Genomic DNA, 19585 nt, shown 5'->3' with positions numbered 1-19585 from the left:
CCTTAGGAATTTTGATTGTTCTGAGTTCTCCTTAATAATGATTGGAATGTCATCTCTCTTAGTTGTTCCTTTTTAGCCCTTCAGGCCATGTATACTGACTCCACCGCATGACAAACCTTTAAATATCTGAGTTGACCCTCATGCCCTACTCTCCCCACCTGGCTTCTGAGCTTTGCTTCTGCAAACTAATAGTCCTAGTTCTTGCACAGCCTAGATCTGCATGTTTGCTCATGCTCTCGGATCTCTGAGTATGCTCCAGATTATCACCGTTCCATAGAACCCACGATGGTTCGGGGAGGGCCCGACACACACAGGATAGTTACCTATCCTAAAGTCTACTTACGCTATTTGATATCAAATTAACTTTTTAATTTTTTGGAGGAAGCAATTTTTTCAGCTTTTCAGAGAAAACTTCTCTTTTCGTCCTAGTAAAACCCTGGCTCAATGGCAGGCAAATGAAAGGGAAGGCTATTATTATCTTGGGGACAGGCTCACCTGATAATGGCTCATCTATTATGTCTTGTATCTAAGTGGACTTTCTTAGATTCAAGACAATTTGACTCTCTGTGAAGATTAAATGTGGATAGTTAGATGCAGGGTCCCTCCCTGGGTGACTGATCTCTGCCAGGAATGTTTCCTCCCTCTCTGCGAGGGCTACCCAGTCTGATTCTGGGAAACTCTGATTTTCCTATGTAGCTGCCTGATCTTAAAGGCAGAGCGTTGAAGATTTTGAAAGGCAGTTGCTAAATATGAATTTACTGTCTGATTTTTCATAGGGCTAAGTAAAACCTAGCAAAAAATAATTTACTGATTTTCACAAACTTTAATATTTATGGAAGGTACCAGTTTAAAAAAAACTATGAATGTGGAAGATGCAGGTACACGCATATGGTCACCTGCAGGAATTTTTTTATTAGAAATCATCTGTTAGTGAGATACCGTCTTACATCTGGGTAATCAGAGAAATAAAATCGTCAAAGAAAACAACTGGCTGCAGATAGTTGAACCTTCGAAATGACAGTTTCTAATTGTTGGGGGAGATGGGAATGATGGGAAGTGGGAAAGAGAAAGAGACTGGTGGGTGGAAGAAGTAAAAGGAAAATGAGGAACCCGTGATAAAAGAGAAAGCTACAGAGAAAGTAGAAAGTCTTAGAAATTCCAAGCAGCCGCCGAAGCCTAAACTGTTTCCGTGCATGGCATGCACTTTGAATCCTGCCCCGTAATGATGCATTTTGTAACTCACTGGTCAAAGTTAAACAATTCTTATGTAACAGAAATATACTCTAGGGAAAACAATAGATGTCCCTTCCACTTTATTTTTCAAATATATTCTAGTTGATCTGTGGTTTTTACTGGCTCCCAGAAGAGTTGAGACAGCAGGTAGATCCTTCCAGTCTTCTGTGAGATAAATTCTTACTAAGCATTTGCAGTAGAGAAGAGGATGACACGAAGTCCCTCCTGTTCAGGGTTATTTCTCAGTGTTGCCTCTGTGACCTTTACATCTGGGCTACAGGTGCAGCTGGGCTGGTAAGTGTTTCATGAACTCTGTTCTTGGTGATAAGCCATTTCAACATCTGTACATCTGTGAGAATTCTTTCTTGAATACCACAGGTGGAAGGTAAAGGTCAGAGACCTTTGCACTTCATTTCTGTGTCCTTTTATCTCTCCTGTGAAAGACAGACCGATTCCAGGAAAGCACTGGGTGGGGGGGCAGTGCCTTCACCCGGAGCACTAGAGAGTGGAAGGCCGTGATGGTGGTAGGAGCTAGGAGTGAGGCTAGAAAATCCTGGGATCGCTTCAAAGCGATCAGACCCAACTGGCTCTAAGGCTATCCCTTGAACCAGTCCAACTTTTCTCGGGTCATGGATGTGGGTAGACTTTTGATCTAGGAGCCAAACCTTATGGTGTCCCCTTGGCCTTGAATCCCTGCTAACCCTGCTAACCCTTCCAGAACCTCTTAGTCCTCTTTGTCTTTCCCTCAAGAATCTGTGTTTCATTGGATGGTAGTGTTGAGGTCCTGGTTTTCCACCCCTGTGCAGAACAGAGTTACTGTAGCAGTCCTGACACAGGTCTTCTTGGAAAGACGTGTTTGCAAGCTTGGTGCTTTGGAACTTAGGTTTTGGGGGCGTTCCCACTTTTCCCAGGCTGATAAAAGTGGCTCATTGGGCCTACGCTGTGCAAGCAATATGATTTGTTCTCAACATCTGCTTTCCTTCTGGGAGATTACAGTTGGAGTGTACCTACGTGACCAGCCCCCAATAAGCACTGTGGATCTCACCTCTCTGAAGGGCTTCTGTGGTCAGAAACATTGTACATCTGTTGTTAAATTTTTTTTGCTGGGGGAAGAGGGTATTTATTCTCTGTGACTCTTGATGGGAAGGAAAGGGCATAAGGATGCTTATACGTGGATTCCCCCAGACTCCGCCTGCATCTTTTTCCATTATGACCCCGTTTACTATGTCACTGTTGTAAATCTTAGCCTTGTGTACTACTGTATGCTGAGTTCTGTGTGTGCGTTTCGTCAATCTCTCAGTGTGGGGTGGTCTTATGGACCCCTGACACAAACCCTTTCTTATTATTAACTTATTTTCCCACACCCTTACCTTAACCTGGCACAGTTTCAGTGCAAAGATGAAAGGGAAATGTTTTCAGAAAGTTAAATGGTGTGTGCGATTCCTGACCTCAGGATTGTGAGTTCAAGTCACACGTTGGGGGTAGAGATTACTTAAAAAAATAAAATCTTAGGGGCACCTGTGGCTTAGTCGATTAAGCGTCTGACTCTTGATTTTGGCTCAGGTCACGATCTCAGGGTAGTGAGATCGAGCCCTGTGTTGGGCTCTGTGCTCAGTGGGGAGTCTGCTTGGGATTCTTTCTCTCCCTTTCCCTCTGCCCCTCATACAGTGCACACATGCTCTCTCTCTCTGAAGAATAAATAAAATCTTTAAAAAAAAAGTTAAATAGTGAATAAAGAAAATACTGATGTAGAATATCTAGTCCAATAAAAATGTGTCATTCCTTTTGAAAATCAAGAGGCCAGTTTGTCAGTCATGGAAAAATTATGTTTATGCTTTGTACTTACAGAACATGAGTTTTAAGAAAAAGGAATGATTTATCTTTCATTAGCTTTTTTTTTTAAATAACAGCTTTGTTGAGACGTAATTCATATACCATGAAATTTACTCTTTCAAAGTCTCCAATTCAATGGTTCAGAGTTGTGCAACTATCACCACTAATTCCAGAATATTTTCATCACTACAAAAAGAAGCCTTGTAACCATTAGTAGTCAATCTCATTGTACTTTCTTCTAGCCCCTGGGAACTACAGATCTATTTCTATCTCTGTGGATTTGCCTATTCTGGACATTTTATTTAAATGGAACTATGTGGACATGCCTGGGTGGCTCATTCGGTTAGACGTCTACCTTCAGCTCAGGTCATGATCTCAGGGTCTTGGGATCGAGCCCCATGTTGGGCTCTGTGTTCAGTGGGGAACCTGCTTCTCCCTCAGCCCCTCCCCCCGGCTCATGCTCTCTCGTGAGCTCCCTCCCTCTCTCTCAAATAAATGAATAAAATCTTCTAAAAAAAAATGGAATCGTGGCCTTTTGTGACTAGTTTCTTTCATTCATATTGTGGCATAGAATAGTCCTTCATTCCTTTTTCTTTTATCCAATTAATATTCCATTCTGTGGTTAAGCCACATTTTATACATCAGTAGATGGACATTTGTGTTGTTTCCACTTGATGGCTATTATGATATACATGTATAGGTTTTCGCATGGTCATGGGTTTTTAATTCTCCTGGTTATATACTAAGGAGTGGAATTGCTGGGTCATTTTGTAACTCTGTGTTTAACTTTTTGAGGAACTGCTAAACTGTTTTCCAAAGTGGTCCCACCATTTTGCATTTCCACCAACTTTGTAGAAGGGTTCCAATTCCTCTGCAGGCTTGCCAACATTTGTCATTTTCTGTCTTTTTGAGTATGGTCATTCTGGTAATTGTGAAGTGGTACCTCATTATGGGTTTTTTTCTCTCATTGTTGTTTTACCTTTTTCCTTATAACTAATGTGGAACACCATATTGCATCTTATTGGCCATTTACATGTCTTTGGAAGAAAAAAAACTATTCATATCCTTTGCATTTATTTGTTTGTTTGTGTGTTTGTTTGTTTATTTAAAGTAGGCTCCACACCCAGCATCGCGCCCAATGTGGGGCCTGAACTCATGACCCCAAGATCAAGACCTGAGCTGGGTGATCAAGAGTCAGAGGCTTAACTGACTGAGCCACCCATCTTTTCATTAATGAGTTGTAAGAAATCTTTGTATAGTCTGGATACTAGACCTTTATCACCCACATGATTTGCAAATATTTTTGTCCGTTCTGTGGATTGTCTTTCACTTTCTTGTTGGTGTGTTTTGTATTTAACTTTGATGAGGTCCAGTGTATTTATTATTTCTTTTGTGGCTTCTGCTTTTGGTGTCACATCTAACTCTCACATCAGATGTGAAGCACTGCAGTTACTTTAGAATGTCTACATCCATTAGCCCAATTCTGTTACTCCATGAAGGAAGGAGATTAAGGGTTACAAGGGCTGGAGTACAGTGAAGTAGGAAGAATGTGGGATTTAGAGTCTGTCTTAAGATAGAATCCAAATCTTGCATTGTTGGAATTAAGTACTTCATTCTTTTTTAAACCTCTGTTTTCTACCTGGGAAATGCAGTAATAATAGTTCCTATTTCATAAAGTTATTGTGAAGTTTCAATTAGCTGATTTGTGAAAAGGGCTTAGTACTGTACCTGGTACAGGAGGCATATAATAAATGTTAAGTTATTGTCATTTTTATGACAAGATGGTGGGACCAAGGCTGGCCCATGTTAAGAATTACCTAATAGAACTATGGTTATTACCGAGCTCTTAACTATGCATTTTTGAAAGGCTGCAAAAGTTACATTAAACTGTAGGTTTGCTTATGGTTATATAGCCTCTGGAATCATGGAAAAACCTGATAGGCACATAGTAGGAAAATTTTATTTCTTTTGAATTCAAAAATAAACAATGTTTTTGTTTTTTGGGATCCAAAGAAGAGACAAAAAACTGGTATCAGCATGACTGAATGTTTCATCACAATGTGTACTTTTCTCTTAGTTATCATTAATTAAGGGCTATTGATAGAATTATAAGGAAATTAACAAAACTCCTTCCCTACCATTCAGAAATAAGACTTTAAGAAAGGTGGCTTGGTATTTCCATTAAATATTTACCATGTTGATAACATTACCTCAGAACTTACATATTAATGACCCAATCATTGAGTGTTCACAGGTACAGACTGGTTAGGGCCACAATAAACACACTCTGTATTATTATTGTAAACCCAGATATTGTTAAAAGTTCAAAGTCAAGTCAACTTCTCAGTCAGCTTCCCCTACAGGCTGACAAAGGAAGCATCTTCCAATAGAGATATGCTTATTAATTCATAATTATATTTACTAATGTGGACAACTTAGCAAATATTAAAAACCCTTTTGGAATAAAAACACATAATAATCCCATGCCATGAAACATTTAAATGAAGCTTTTTTTCTTTCTTTCAGATTTTATTTTTTTCTTTATTTGAAAGAGAGAGTGTGCGTGCGTGCAAGTGGAGGGAGGGAGAGGGACAAGCCTGCTCTGAGCTGAGTGGAGCCCAAAGTGGGGCTGGATCTCAGGACCTGAGATCATGACCTGAGCTGAAACCCAGAATCAAAACTCACTGGCAGAGCCACCCAGGCACCCATTGGAGGTGCTGTTCTTAACTACTCTTCTGTGCTGCTTCTCGGCTCAGAGAGGAATCAGTATTGGTACAGCAACTTTTGAATTTCTGGAATCTACACTTCTTCAACCCCCCCAAAATGTGGGATATAATAACATAGATAGATAAAAAATTCGATAATATTTTTCTTCTCTTTTGAGAAGGAAAATAAAGATACTACCACCTTTATCTATGTTTCATGCTAAAATTAAATCCTACATTAAATATGTTACGTACTCTAGTATATGTGGTTCATGAATTATATGGTCTATGTCATGTGATCATCCTGTATAAATGACAATATGAATGTTCTGAAAAATAATATATATGTGTAGGGAATACGTTTTATTTCCATCTATTTCAGTAATCAGTCATTTTGGAAATACCCATTCATACTATAGTAGTAGCTTCTTGTATAGATTTGTTAAGCTGTTAGTAGGATATTATCTCATTTACTGATAATGATGAGACACCAATGATAATATTAGAAAATTGATCTTGGTTGAAAAACGTGTATTTATATTAACAGCAGCAACTGGGGAAGATTCATGGGGCACCTGGGTGGCTCAGTCATTAAGCATCTGCATTTGGCTCAGGGCGTGATCCCAGGGTCCTGGGATCGAGCCCCGCGTGGGGCTCCCTGCTCTGCTGGGAGCCTGCTTCTTCCTCTCCCACTCCCACTGCTTGTGTTCCCTCTCTCGCTGGCTGTCTCTCTCTCTGTCAAATAAATAAATAAAATCTTTAAAAAACAAAAAACAAAACCAGCAGCAACTGGGAAAGATTCAATTTTGTAGGGCCTGCAGCTTATAGGATATGGGGGACTCCTTTGAGAAAAAAAAATGTGAAAATTAGGTGCAGACAGAGAATATTGAATTAGAAGAGATTAATTCAGGTGATCAGCCCTGAAAGTTCAGCTTCATTAGCTTTGTGGTAAATCCGCCACTTCAGATAGCAACTAAAATAGATTTTAGATACCGTAAGAATAAAGTATTCCCAGAAAAGAATTCTTCACTTTTTTCCCCCTGGAAAGAGCTTATAATTAAATATCTACATATCTACTTCTCTCTCTATATATCTACCTTTCTCTCTATATATCTATTTATCTCACCTCATTTCATCCCCTCCCCTCCTTAACTTCTCCATTGTCTGGAAAAATCCTCTTACTGGTGGATTTCTCCATTTTGTGAGATGAGGGAATGGAGAGGGTCAGTGATTTGTTCTGGGTCACAGAGGAACGTAGGGGCCAAGCCTGGGCTCTTTCCACTTAAACTTTTGGTGCATGAATTTAGAGGGTTAATATTCTGAGTACACACATGACGAAGCTTCTTCTCATAGTATCTTTACCTTATTTTACTGGGGAAGAAGCTAAGGGTGGAGAAATTTGCATCAAAGGCAAAACCCAAACTCTCAAATTTCTGAGTAAAGAATATACTTTAACCTTATAAACAAGTAGCCCTGTTGAAAAAATGTTTCGTTTTGACATGAGACACAACTTAAGCACTAGAACTTGTGTTTTTCTCTAGAAATAATCACCTTTTTTCCCCCAGAAAAACTGTGATTTTAAGTAAATTCCTGAGTGCAATACTTCCCTCCCCCCCTTACGTCTTGTCCGTGTTTCTTTAAGGTCATTATAGTATGGACTTCAGTCATATGGGAAAAATGCAATAGCCTGACAGCTCTTTGGCTCCAGTTTAGATCTTAAAGTTTTCGTGGTTTCTACTTCTTTTCAAATATATAAACAGAAATATGTGTTTTTTAGCTTTATACACTGCCCCCACCCTGGGTTTACCTTTAAGTCATTCATAAGTTATAAAAGAACATATGAGAAACAAATATAAAGAAACAAATGGAAGCAAACCCTTGGAGTTGATACAGGGTTGTGTGGGTACGGACTTCCAACTGTGTTGCTATATGGTAACATTTAGTTTACTTTGTAACTGTTAACAGTTAACCATTCTCGAGCGCTCAGTATTTGCCAGCCTATAGGCTCTCCACACCTAATCCTCTAAACAGTCCTCAGACGTAGGTGTTGTTTTTCTATCTTACACATGAGAAAGCTGAGGTTTAGAAAGTTCAGGTAACTGGACTAAGGTAACACAGCACATGCCAGCATTGTGATCAAATACAGACCTGTGCAAACCAAACCAAACCAAACACAAACACAGGCCTATGCAACTCTAAGCTGTCCTTCCAGCATATACCGCCTTCGGATTAGAAATACGTGGCAGCCTTGGTGTCACCTGCATAGCTCTGTGGTCACCAGCCCCCAAGACAGCTCCAAATGATCTCCCTCTCTTGGTATTCTCGCCCTTGTATTGTACCCTTCTATACTGAATACACAGGGCTGACCTGTTTCACCACCAAGATACTGCAAAAATGGTGTATTTCAGAAACTGGGTCATAAAGGACATTGTGTCTCGCGGTCCTGTCTCATGAATTACTCGCTCTGGGGGGAGCCAGCTGCCATGTTGTAAATAACCCTTTTTCCGGTTGGAGAGGAACTGAAGCCTCTTGCAGACACCAGCACTAACCCACCAGGTGTGTGAGTCACTTGGAAATGCACCCCCCAGCCCCAGTCAAGCAAGCCTTTGGATAATGGCAGCTGTGGTTGATGGCTGACTGCAACCTCACCGGGGTCCCTGAGCTACAATCACCAAGCTCTTCACTTGCAGATTCAAAATCCACAGATACTGTGTGAGATAGTAAATGCTTATGGTTTTAAGAGGCAACGTTTTGGTGTAACGTGCTGTGAGGCACTTGGTAACTCATACAGCCTTTGTCGGCCAATCTTCCTCACTTTGGAGTGAGCCTCCTGGTTGACTTCATGTTCACACAAACGACTAGATTGGAGTTGGATTTGCCTTTGGATGTTGGGTGGCGTGGAATCAGGCAAGGGTCAGCGGGCAGAGCTTGGGGGCTGACGGGGAGGCACAGCCAAAAAGGAGAAATGAACATCTTTTGTTCTCTAAAGGTGGCATGGGGAGACGGTAACTGCCGCCTCAAGGGTTTGTATCAACTGGATACTATCTCTGACCGGGAGAGACATGGGGATAGTATTATTTCTGGGGGGCATTTTATTTTGTTGGAACTTGGGACAAGATTAAGCTTCTGAGTTTCATTTTTACTCTTTGAGGAAAGTGTGTCTGGGCTCTGCATCCTTTCCTCTGATTCTCCCTCCCCCTGTGTGCTCCAGATTGCAGGGTTCTGTCAACAGTTTGAAATACATTTTTCTCTTCCCCAGAGAGTAGCAAAATGCTATTTCTTCAGTGTTGGGTTCTAGCTCTTTCTCTCTTTGCCGCTCCCTTGCCTCATGCTCAGCTCACCTCCTATCTTTCATTTCTTTTTTTAAAAAAATATTATTATTTTTACTGAGATATAATTGACAGATAACATTGTGTAAGTTGGAAGTGCACAACCTGTTCGCCTGAGACATTTCTGTATTGCAATGTGATTACCACAGTAGTGTTAGCTAACACCTTATGATGTCACAGAATCACCCTTTCCTTTTCGTGCTGGGAACTGTGTCTCCTTTGCCATTGCTTTATGTCCTGGAGCCTGGGCTGACGCCCTTTGCTCCGTTTACCTGTGCCCTGTCCTCCTCTACGCAAGATGCTCGAAACCCTGTTCATATGTGACTTCCTTCGATGAGAGCAGCGTAAGAACAGGGACCACTCTTGGTGTAGCCACCGCTGGATTTCTAGTGACATGCGGCACAAGAAACACTTGTTGATCTAGTCCTGTTGGAGGGAGATGGTATTCCAGGCAGAGAGAGCGAGCACAGGGGCATGGAGGTTAGGAAAGCATGTGGCCTGCGTGAGGGATTATTCATTAAATTAAAAACTGATGTTTTGTTGCGTTCTTTTTTCTTTTATATTGAGCTTAATTCAATTTTACTGTACTCAAGTTTATTTGTAAACTAAATTCAATGTGAAAATGAGTTAAAATCAAGTTTGCACTTCAATTTATGGAAACAGAAATCTCAGCTTCAGTGGCTCCTTGTAATTCTTTCCCTCTCTTTTCCCAGTTGCAAGGATAAAGCATTGGGGACCACGGTGTAGGCAAATGCTAGTTCAGATCTAATAATAAATCACTGTGGAACAGCGAGAGGGTCCAGGACGGTGAGTCAGAAGGTCTGATCCATCCTTTGACTTTGCCTCTAGCTGCTTTCCTGCCCTGAGCCGGTTCCTCCCTTGTGTGCCCTCACTGTTCCTCTGAGCCCCAGCCTTCCTGGGGCCAGGTCAGCAGCACCCCAGCAAGGATCAACTTTGCCTGTCATCTCAGGGGAGCTCTTCACTGCTCTGTCGCCCAGCACCATCTGACATTTATTGTTGTCTCTTTTGTGCCAGGAACTGTGCTGAATGGTTGGTTAGAAACAAGGCAGCAGCAAAGTGAAAAAGAAAGACAAACGTAACAAGAGTAATGCGGCGTGTGATAAATGCTGTCATGGAAGTAAACAAAAGATAACACATAGCCCAGAAACAGGCGTCAAGGGAGGCTTTCCGAAGGCAGGGATGTCTGGTCCCATCTGAAGAACCACATAGAATTTACTCTGCCAGAGGGTTGTGGTCAGATCAGAAGGTGCAAAGGCAGGACTAGCGTGCATGCCTGAAGTGGAGGCTTCCTGGAGCAGGGAGGCCAGCGGGGTCATAGGCAGTATTTCCCAGTGTCCAAAGGACAAGTCTGGGGGAGAAATGCACACACTGGTATGACTTCACCATTCCTGCTTCTGGTTTTATTTCCCTTTCACAGGAGCATGTTTGGAGTGAGGCTTATTCATGGCACATTGTTCTGCCCTGCAGGTTTATTGGAAGTAATAAAATAGGGTTTTTTTTTTTCCTCCCCCCAGGAGAGTCCTGACAGCCGTTAGTTTTTCATATTAGGTAAGGTTTATTTTGTGGCACTAAGCACTTGAAATGTGCAGTTATTCCTAGATGTAAGTTTTGCAATGTGGGGATCAGCCGTAAACATGCTGAGGGAAATTATAGTTTGGAGAGTTAGGCTAATAATTTAATCTTCATAGTACATGCACATTGCCTTCCTTGTATCGTAGCCTGCAGGTGTGTCCTTCACCAACAGAAATTGGAGCTGGGTTTGCAGCCATTTATTTACTTTGCAAGGCTCTCTTCTCTTTATAGAGTTTCTTCTCTGTGCCACATGCTATCGATAGAGAGGAAAGGACGTATTTCTCGCCTCTAACAGTTCTAGGTGGTGAGTGAATATACCGTGATTCGTCTGTGCATCATGCCTACTGCCTTATAATAACCTCCTTAGAACCTTTGCTGTGCTCCCAAGCACTTTATGTATTATCTTGTTGAATATTATCTACCACATACACACCAGGCAGTCTTCCATGTAGAATATCCCTATACAGAGATTGTAGAAAGTATCCCATAACTGTTTGTTAAATGAAATGACCCATCGTACTTGTTCTTTCACCGCTCCTGAAAAGTATCAAGGACAAATACCCTTGTCTTTTTTACCAACAAATTTAACCAAGACCCACAGAATCACATCATGGGTCAATATAGAATAGAGAATTCCAGGTTGGTCTCCTTAACTTTGTTCTTTCAAAGAGAGTCACATGCCTACTTCCGAAACCGGTGCCCCTCTGAGGTTGTAAAAGTTACCCTGGGTGGGCTGAAGGAACTGAATTAAATGACCCTTGAAGATGGATTTGATTTTTTTTTGGAAATAGCCCACATAATTTGAAGCCCCTCGAGGTGAATCAATTGGTCAATGAAGTTGGATAATGCCTTTTTGGCCACCTGTCTGGCTGGGCATTCACTACCTGACCTAATTTCATTGGCTTAATTTTACCATCCAGCCACAGCAGAAAACTTCTTTTCCTTTTTCTGTTGTTTTCACCGTTATCTAAGCACCAAAGAGAGTAACTATCGTAATCCATCCACCATAGCAAAAAGCCACTAAGGTGAGTAAGTTCACATCTGTAAAAAGTTCCCATGAGTAAGCCACTGTGCAAACAGCAGAGGTTATGTTCGTGCTGTTGGCTATAAAGAAGCCCTCATTCATCACTCCTGTACTTCTTGGCAGGGCTGGCCAATATGCCGTCTTGAAACTCCACATAGTTACCCATGGAGGCAACTCCTGGAACTTGCAACGCAGGTACACTCACTTCCCTGGCTTAACGTTAGACATGGAGGAATGGGGGGGGGGGGACGGATGTAAATGAACCGGATTGATTTTTTTAAAAACCTGTTATGATAAAAAGCTTTTAATGAAAGTAGCGACTTAAAGATAAGCTCATCTGAAATAGATCTTCACGACTTTTGAAAACGTCATGTAAAAAGTGAGTCAGGGCTTAAACATAGGTTATTAATTTTTAAAATTGTTTTTTAAAAACAAGTTTAGGTGTTGTGCAACATTTAATGAACCGAACACTGATGAGAAACATTTTTATAAACTTAGTTTTTCTATAAATATGTTCAAAATTGCCCCAAATGGGAAACTTCTAACAGGCGGTTACTTATAAGGCAGCACGCCTTCCACTCAGGGACTCATTCCCAGGGAATCACCTCCATACCTTCGCTTAGCACTACAAGTTCATAGCCTGTGTCAACATCTACGGATAAAAGAAGCTCCAATCTGTTGGAAAACACAGGTACAGAGGTAGTTAGACTCAGGGGCAGATCCAGGTTTTGTGGTCCTGAAGCGAATACAACTTTAGGGTCTTCTTTAAGAAACATTATGAATGAGAAATTAGATACAAAAGTGAATATTTATTTAGAGCAGAAAGAAGGGGCACCTGGGTGGCTCGGCCAATTAAGCATCTCCCTTCAGCTTGGGTCATGATCCCAGGGTCCTAAGACCGAGCCCCACATGAGGCTCCTTGCTCAGCGGGGAGCCTGCCTTTCCCTCTGCCTGCCTCTACCCCTGCTTGTTCTCTTTCTCTGACAAATAAATAAATAAATAAAATCTTTAGAATGCAGAAAAAAATCAAATTATTAATTTGAAAAAGCCAATAAATTCCACAAACATCTCCCAATTCAGAGAAGTAATTTAACACTCTTATGACCTAACTGCCTGATACACTATATGATACTTCCTTATAATTTTTAGATGATACTCATTAATATCTTCACATGGCAACAGATTTGTAATGTTTTCAATAAAGAGATAATTTAGTCTTTTTTCTAGAAAAACCTTAATTTTTATTGATATTTTCTTTTGTATTCTAACCTCCTCTTAATAATGTCATACTAAGATGTGATCTATTATGTGACACACTCACAAAGGCAGTGGCTGTTTTTAGTATTACCTTGGGTTTGTGTCCCATAAACACAGAAATTCTGATAAATCATGCAATTACCACTAAAGAAGAAGCAGAAGAAGCAGAAGAAAAACGTTTGGTGTACTTAATGATATCAGCTGCATTATCGAGTTTATGGTCCTAACAGAAGAGAACTTCTGTTTTGTGTTGGCATTAATGAGGACAGAGTCCACCACTTACAATTTACACATCAGATGACTGGAAGAATTTACCAGAAACTAGTTTCTGGTCCTATACATTTCCAGTCTTGTTTTTCTTTCACTGCCTACATACTGCTGATAAAGGGTACCGGGAGGACGTATTCCTATCATGATATCATCTCTGGCCCTTCATGGGTGGTGGGAATATTCCAGGAAGCCAGGTTGGCTAGCAATAACTTACACACACATGACAAATCACATAAACAAATTCCAGCAATCCCAAACTAAATGTATCTCCAAACAACTTCCCCTTATCTCGTAATGTCAAAAAATCCCTTGCCCACCGGACAGGAGGGCAAGTGTGATAGAGAGAACATTGGAGTGAAGAGAGAGAGCAGTCATAATTGTAGTTAATATATTGTTTGAAAGGCTTACTGAAAGGTATGACTATGTGAAGAGCTTGCTACAGGCACTCCCAGGGCCTTGGAAAGGGCTTGTCTAAGTGAGGGTGGAAGCTTAAACTTCACTGATTTTGTAATAAATGCACCCCTTCTGACAGTCTATTCTGATAAGTGGTTAATATTGGATAAAGTGCCAAGAAATAAAAAAGGCAACTACTTCTGAGGGGTGGAAGTAGTAAGTCTCCCCAGATGTTAGAGTAGACCTTTCTGGAGGTGCATCATGAAAGATGAGCAGGAATTTTTGAGGCAGTGAAGGGGGGGGCTCCCAGCATGTTCAAAAGTCTGGTGCAAGGGTAGAACATGTGTCTTGAGAGACTGTTGAGTGCTTGGTATATGTAGACTGTGGGGAAGTGTCTGGCGAGGTTTGGGAAAGAGACTGCAGGTCCGTTCTCTCCTGGCCAGGTTAGCTGCTGGGGAGTTCTGTTCTCTCCTGCTGGGAAAATTCTGACTCTCCTATCAGAGACGTCTATTCCTGGTACTGTACCTCCTCATTCTAACTTCCAAGCCCCATTTCACTACATCCTGGGGTAATTCATCATCTCATTGCTTTCTGACAACCTGCTCTTCGCTCTCCTCTGAGGCTCAACAGAGTTCCCAGGTCCTGCCGGTGAACCTTGCCCACTAAGAATAGAGGTACGCCCTTCACTGAAATACCCACTCCACACTTAGGACATTAGGACGACTACTACTACTATATTCTCTTAACACAGTCCTGTTCTCTTTGTTACCTCCCCATCCCTTCTCCTAGAGAGGGAAACACATTTCCCAGAAATCAGCTCCCTCCAGGTTCTAAATATAACCCTGTTTCTACAACGCCAGCGAACAGGAGCTGGGATGATGGGCTCATCTAGTGAAAATGGGTCATAATACGACGTCTACAGTGTTCCTCTTCTTGAGGTACCAAAAAGTGCTCTGTTCTTTCCCTACTAGCAGGAGAAGTGGGTGTGGCTAAGAAATATCAAGGATGTTGGGAGAAGAGAGAAGGACCAACATTTCTTCTGACGTTCACTGGTGGCAGCTGGGACAGTAGATGAACAGAAACAGAATCAGTGGGACCACTGGGTGGAGGCATCATGAGTGTGACTACAGGGCTACTTTGGACCTGCCATTGTCATTGTTGACTGCAGCCTGGGGTGATCCCCAAATCAGAGCACTGAAGGAGTCTAAGGAGGCCTGGGCTAGTCCCACCCTGGTCCCACATTCAAGCTTAGTGCTGCCTCATTTTTTTGGATCTTTTTTTTTTTTTTCCCCTTTGATTTGTCTCCTCAGTCAAGGACAACAAAAGCAAAAAACAAACAAATGGGACTACATCAAACTAAAAAAACTTCTGCACAGCAAAGGAAACCATCAACAAAATGAAAAGGCAACCTACTGAATAGGAGAAAATATTCACAAATTACATATCTGACAAGAGGTTAACATCCAACATATATGAAGAGCTCATACAACTCAATAGCAGAAAAAACACACAACCCCATTAAAAAATGGGCAGAGCACCTGAATAGACATCTTTCTAAAGAAGACATCCAGATGGCCAACAGACACATGAAAAGATGCTCAACATCACTCATCATCAGGGAAATGTAAATCAAAGCCACGAGATAATCACGTCTGTTAGAATGGCTAATATCAAAAAGATAAGAAATAAGAAGTGTTAGCAAGGATGTGGGAAAAAGGGAACCCTGTGCCTTCTTGGTAGGAATGTAAATTGGTGCATCCACTAGTGAAAACAGTGTGGAGGTTCCTCAAAAAATTTAAAGTAGAACTACTGTAAGATCCAGCAATTCCACTCCTAGGTATTTATCCAAAGAAAACAAAAATGCTAATTTGAAAAGATGTATGCATGTCTCTGTTCATTGCAGCATTATTTACAAAAGCCAAGGTATGGAAACAAACTAAATGTCCATCAGTAGATGAATGATGAATAGATGAATGGATAAAGAAGATATGGCGCGCACACACACACACACAGAGCACAATATTACCTAGCCATTAAAAAAAATGAAATCTTGCCATTCGTGGCAATGTGGATGGACCTAGAGAGTATTGTGCTAAGAGAGAGAAGTCTGACAGAGAAAGACAAATACCATATGGTTTCACTTGTATGTGCATTCTAAAAAACAAAATAAAGAAAACAAAACAGAAATGCGCTTACAGAATCAGAGAACAAACTGACAGTTGCCAGAGGGGAGGGAGGTAGGGAAATGCATGAACTGGTAAAGGCATTGATAAATTAAAAATAAGACTTTGGGTATGATAGAGAATGAGAACAGACAAATCATATGCTGGAATAAAATACTTACACCACATATAACTAACAAAAAATTAGTATCTGGAGTGTTTTTAAAACTATCTAAAAATAAGAGAAAGATAGTAACCCATCTTCCTGCCCGCCTTCTGCCGCAAAGGGTCATAAATCCGTAAGCAGGTATTTTATAGAAGAGGAAATGAAAATAATCAATAAACATGTTGAAAAGATGCTCCTTTTGTATTAATAAGGGAAATGAACATTAAAACCCCATTGAGATGCCATTGCACAGCTTCTGGACTAGAAACAATTAAAAAGTCAGATAATGCCAATGTTGTGTAGGCAGCAGAATAGTTGAGGGTAGGAGCGTAAATGACACAACACTTTGGAACACAAGTTGACATCATGAGCAGGATTAATCGAGCCTGTAATCTGTGACCCAGTAATGCCCCTGCTGGGTCCATACCTTACAGGCATATCCAAGCTCCTGGGGAGATGTGGGCAAGATGCAGTATTGCTCAGCGGAGCAGAAACCTGGAAATCACCCAGAAAGGGGCCAGAATGCCCTTCTCAAGGGAACAACACATGTGATACTCCCCTATTCTAAACCACCCAGTGCTTTCCCAGTGCAGTTAAGTGAGAATTTTAAACCCCTTCTCCAGGTTCATCAGCTGCCACTCTCCCTGGGGTTCCTCAGGACGTAAGATCCTCCCTCGCTCAGGGCAACATGTCCTTTCCATGCCATTCCATGGTTGGCTCTTTTCTCATCCTTTTAGACAGCTGAATTATCACTTCCTTAAAGGGTCCTTCACTTGCCATCTCATCTAAGTTAGTATTCCCTATCTGGTTCTCTTTCTCAGCCCTGGAATTGTTTCCTATGATAATAAATGTTAATGTAAGAATTATGTATATGTGGGTGTGTCCATTCATGCATTCATACTTTTTTAGCTTGTCTCTGAAGTTAAACTAATAACTTCTCTGAGGGCAGAGACTAGGTCTGTCTTGCTTGTGAATGTACCCACTGTGTGTTCCACATAGCCTGGCTTAATCTAGTCACTCAGTAAATCTTTGTTGAATGATTGATAAGAGCACTGCATAAATTGTATCTGTACCTATTTGAAGTGGTTTGTTGATCTCAGAGTACATTTTATTACTTCTGGTTTGGAAAATGATAATGGGATACCACATCAGCCACATAAATTCTTAGTATTTATTTAGAAAGTTAAAGGAAGTATGTACCTGGTCTCATTTTTTACCTCAAATAATTAATCAACATGTGCCTAATGTTTCCATGAATTATTTTGAATGATTTAATATATAATACATTAAGTAGATTTTTCAACCAGACTAAAAGTCCTGCAATGCTCAGACCGTTTGGAGATACATGTAATGTTTTTAGATGGGTTCCAATACACATTAAAAAAACCATTTTTAGATACTAATATAGACATTTGATATTGAATATTCTAATAGGCTGGTAAAATAGGCTTGGGCTGTTTTTGAAAGAGGCTTGAATTTAGGTTGATGCAGGTTTTTATTTTATTTTTATTCTATTTAAGTTTATTTAAATAAGACATGTTTATTTAAATTATACTTTCTGTATTTTATATATTTTAAATATTTGTTTGTTTTGTATTTTAATTTCGTTTTTCCTGATTAGAACTTGAGCTCCTAGAAGAGTTGGCATTATCTACAGAAGAGGTGGATTAAGCAGACAAAAAGATTTGAGAAACATTTGAAATTCAGCAAAATATAGGAATAATACAGAGGTTTTACATTTTCAGTCATAGGAGTTGTGCTCTTGCTCAGACAATTCAAGTCAGATAGATTCATTTTCATGATGGATGGGTAAACTAAGCTAACCTAAAAACAGAGGTATTATGCAACATTTTGCATAAATTCAGACTCTTTGTCCCCAAAACTTCTTTTTAAAATTATTTCACTTGTTTTTATAACCTGACATTCTGCTATGCAAACACAGTTAAATGAAATGGGATTTCTTGGTTTCCATTTAATTTTTAAAAGCTATCACTTTGAGGAGCACTTTTTTGTATAAATGATTTAAAATGATGAAAACACAAAACAAATGATCAACTTTCCGGCTACGGTGTTGTGTTGAAGTAAACTTCCCGCGTGGAGGTCATTCCTCTGCCTCCTCTTGGAGGTCCACATGGAGTAACCTTGAAGTTTACATCAAAGTTGGGTGAGAAACTTTCTCTTGTAATTGATTTCCATTTGGATTTGATTTCTACATTATGTAAATTCCTAGAGAATTATTAGGAGGCCAAAATGAACGAAGAGCTGATAACATGAATTTTCATTAAAAATATGTAATTGTCAGGGTGCCTGGGTGGCTTAGTCGGTGAAGCGTCTGCCTTCCGCTCAGGTCATGATCTCAGGGTCCTGGGATTGAGCCCCGCATCATCCCTGCTGAGCAGGGAGCCTGCTTCTCCCTCTCCCTCTGCCTGCTGCTCCCCCTAATTGTGCTCTCTCTCTCTCAAATAAATAAAAATTTTAAAAAATATGTAATTATCAGAGTGAGTTTATATAGATATTAAAACTTACAGCTAAGAGTGTGTTCTCAATCAGGCCAAAGCTGCCCCAAACCACCGTACAATAAATAGTTGAACCCACAATACAGCTAATACTATTTTGATAATTAATTTAGAAAGCCCTCGCATTTACGCTTTTGATAATAACACAGGTAATTCCAACACCCAAGTAAGGTTTTTGGCTCAACTATTTGACTTCATTTCCTATGAACCCGAAAGTGATCAAGAATAAGAGAATGGCAGAGTTGGGCAGTCATCCAGTACTAAAAAAATCCTAAAGAAGGCGCTAACCATTATTTTCCCTTAATAGTGGTAATAGTTCGATTTGCTCAGCAAGTCACTTTCTTTGCTATGTACCCCCCTTCAAATGCACTGGCCCAAATGCCTAGGCTGTGCCTTCTCCTTCCCCTTGGCCGATTGCTGCCTCCAGGGATGAGGACGGAGCTCTCCAAAGAACAACGGTCAGGTGGCTGAGGCCACCAGGGCGACACACGAGATGTACCCACCTGAGAAACACAGAGCCGGGACTGTCTGTGGAGCTGTGTGGGGCCTCGGTGCCTGCCTTTCTTGGGCTGCCGGGAATGTCAAACCGGAACACCGTGTCGCTGGGAGACAGACTTTTCTTCGCCATGGTGCGCGGGTCGATCGCCAAGTCAGGAAAGAAGCTCAAAGGCTCCTTTCTGACTCCCCCCAATCATGTGAAAAACTCTGCGTTTTAGCTTTGCTCCGTTCCCACATTGCAGGAAACTCTTTCTTCACATGACTCCTAATCTAGCCGAAGCTGTTTTTTTTTTTTTTTTTTTGAAGTCAGTTAATGAGTAACATGTAAGTATGACACAGAGTGGTTTTCATCCTACCCACACTCGTTCTAAAGGAAAAATACGCGTGTTTGGGAACTGCACCTCCCGGTGTACTAATATGAACACCACACGATTTAGGTGGATTTAGGCAGAAAAATCTCTGGGAAGGTAAAGACGTGAAAAAGTGAGGTGCAGAAAGTTGCACCATCTCAATGTTAAAAGGGGGTTGCTTTTCTTGGACCCCCTGGGGCTGAGCGACAGAGTGGAGAATGTGGGTGGGCTTTATAAAGCCTTTACACATGCAGGA

At 40.9% G+C, this 19585-nt stretch overlaps 1 protein-coding gene across 2 annotated transcripts in view; it reads right to left on the bottom strand.

Moving 5' to 3' along the window:
* Nucleotides 1-19255, bottom strand: part of GRAMD2B (GRAM domain containing 2B) — a 105085-nt gene extending 85830 nt beyond the window's left edge. The window contains exon 1 of one of the 2 annotated variants that reach the window (XM_026507861.4): nucleotides 18985-19255. In XM_026507861.4, the coding sequence (XP_026363646.2) occupies nucleotides 18985-19109 (125 nt within the window). In that variant the 5' untranslated portion in view covers nucleotides 19110-19255. The remainder of the gene's footprint in view (nucleotides 1-18984) is intronic. The other variant, XM_057306993.1, reaches the window with a different exon arrangement.
* Between the last annotated feature and the right edge of the window lie 330 nt (nucleotides 19256-19585).

The sequence above is a fragment of the Ursus arctos genome, unplaced genomic scaffold, assembly GCF_023065955.2.
Source record: "Ursus arctos isolate Adak ecotype North America unplaced genomic scaffold, UrsArc2.0 scaffold_5, whole genome shotgun sequence".
Taxonomy (NCBI): domain Eukaryota; kingdom Metazoa; phylum Chordata; class Mammalia; order Carnivora; family Ursidae; genus Ursus; species Ursus arctos.
Note: the sequence above shows the minus strand (reverse complement) of the source record. Positions and strands in the feature narration are given on the sequence as shown.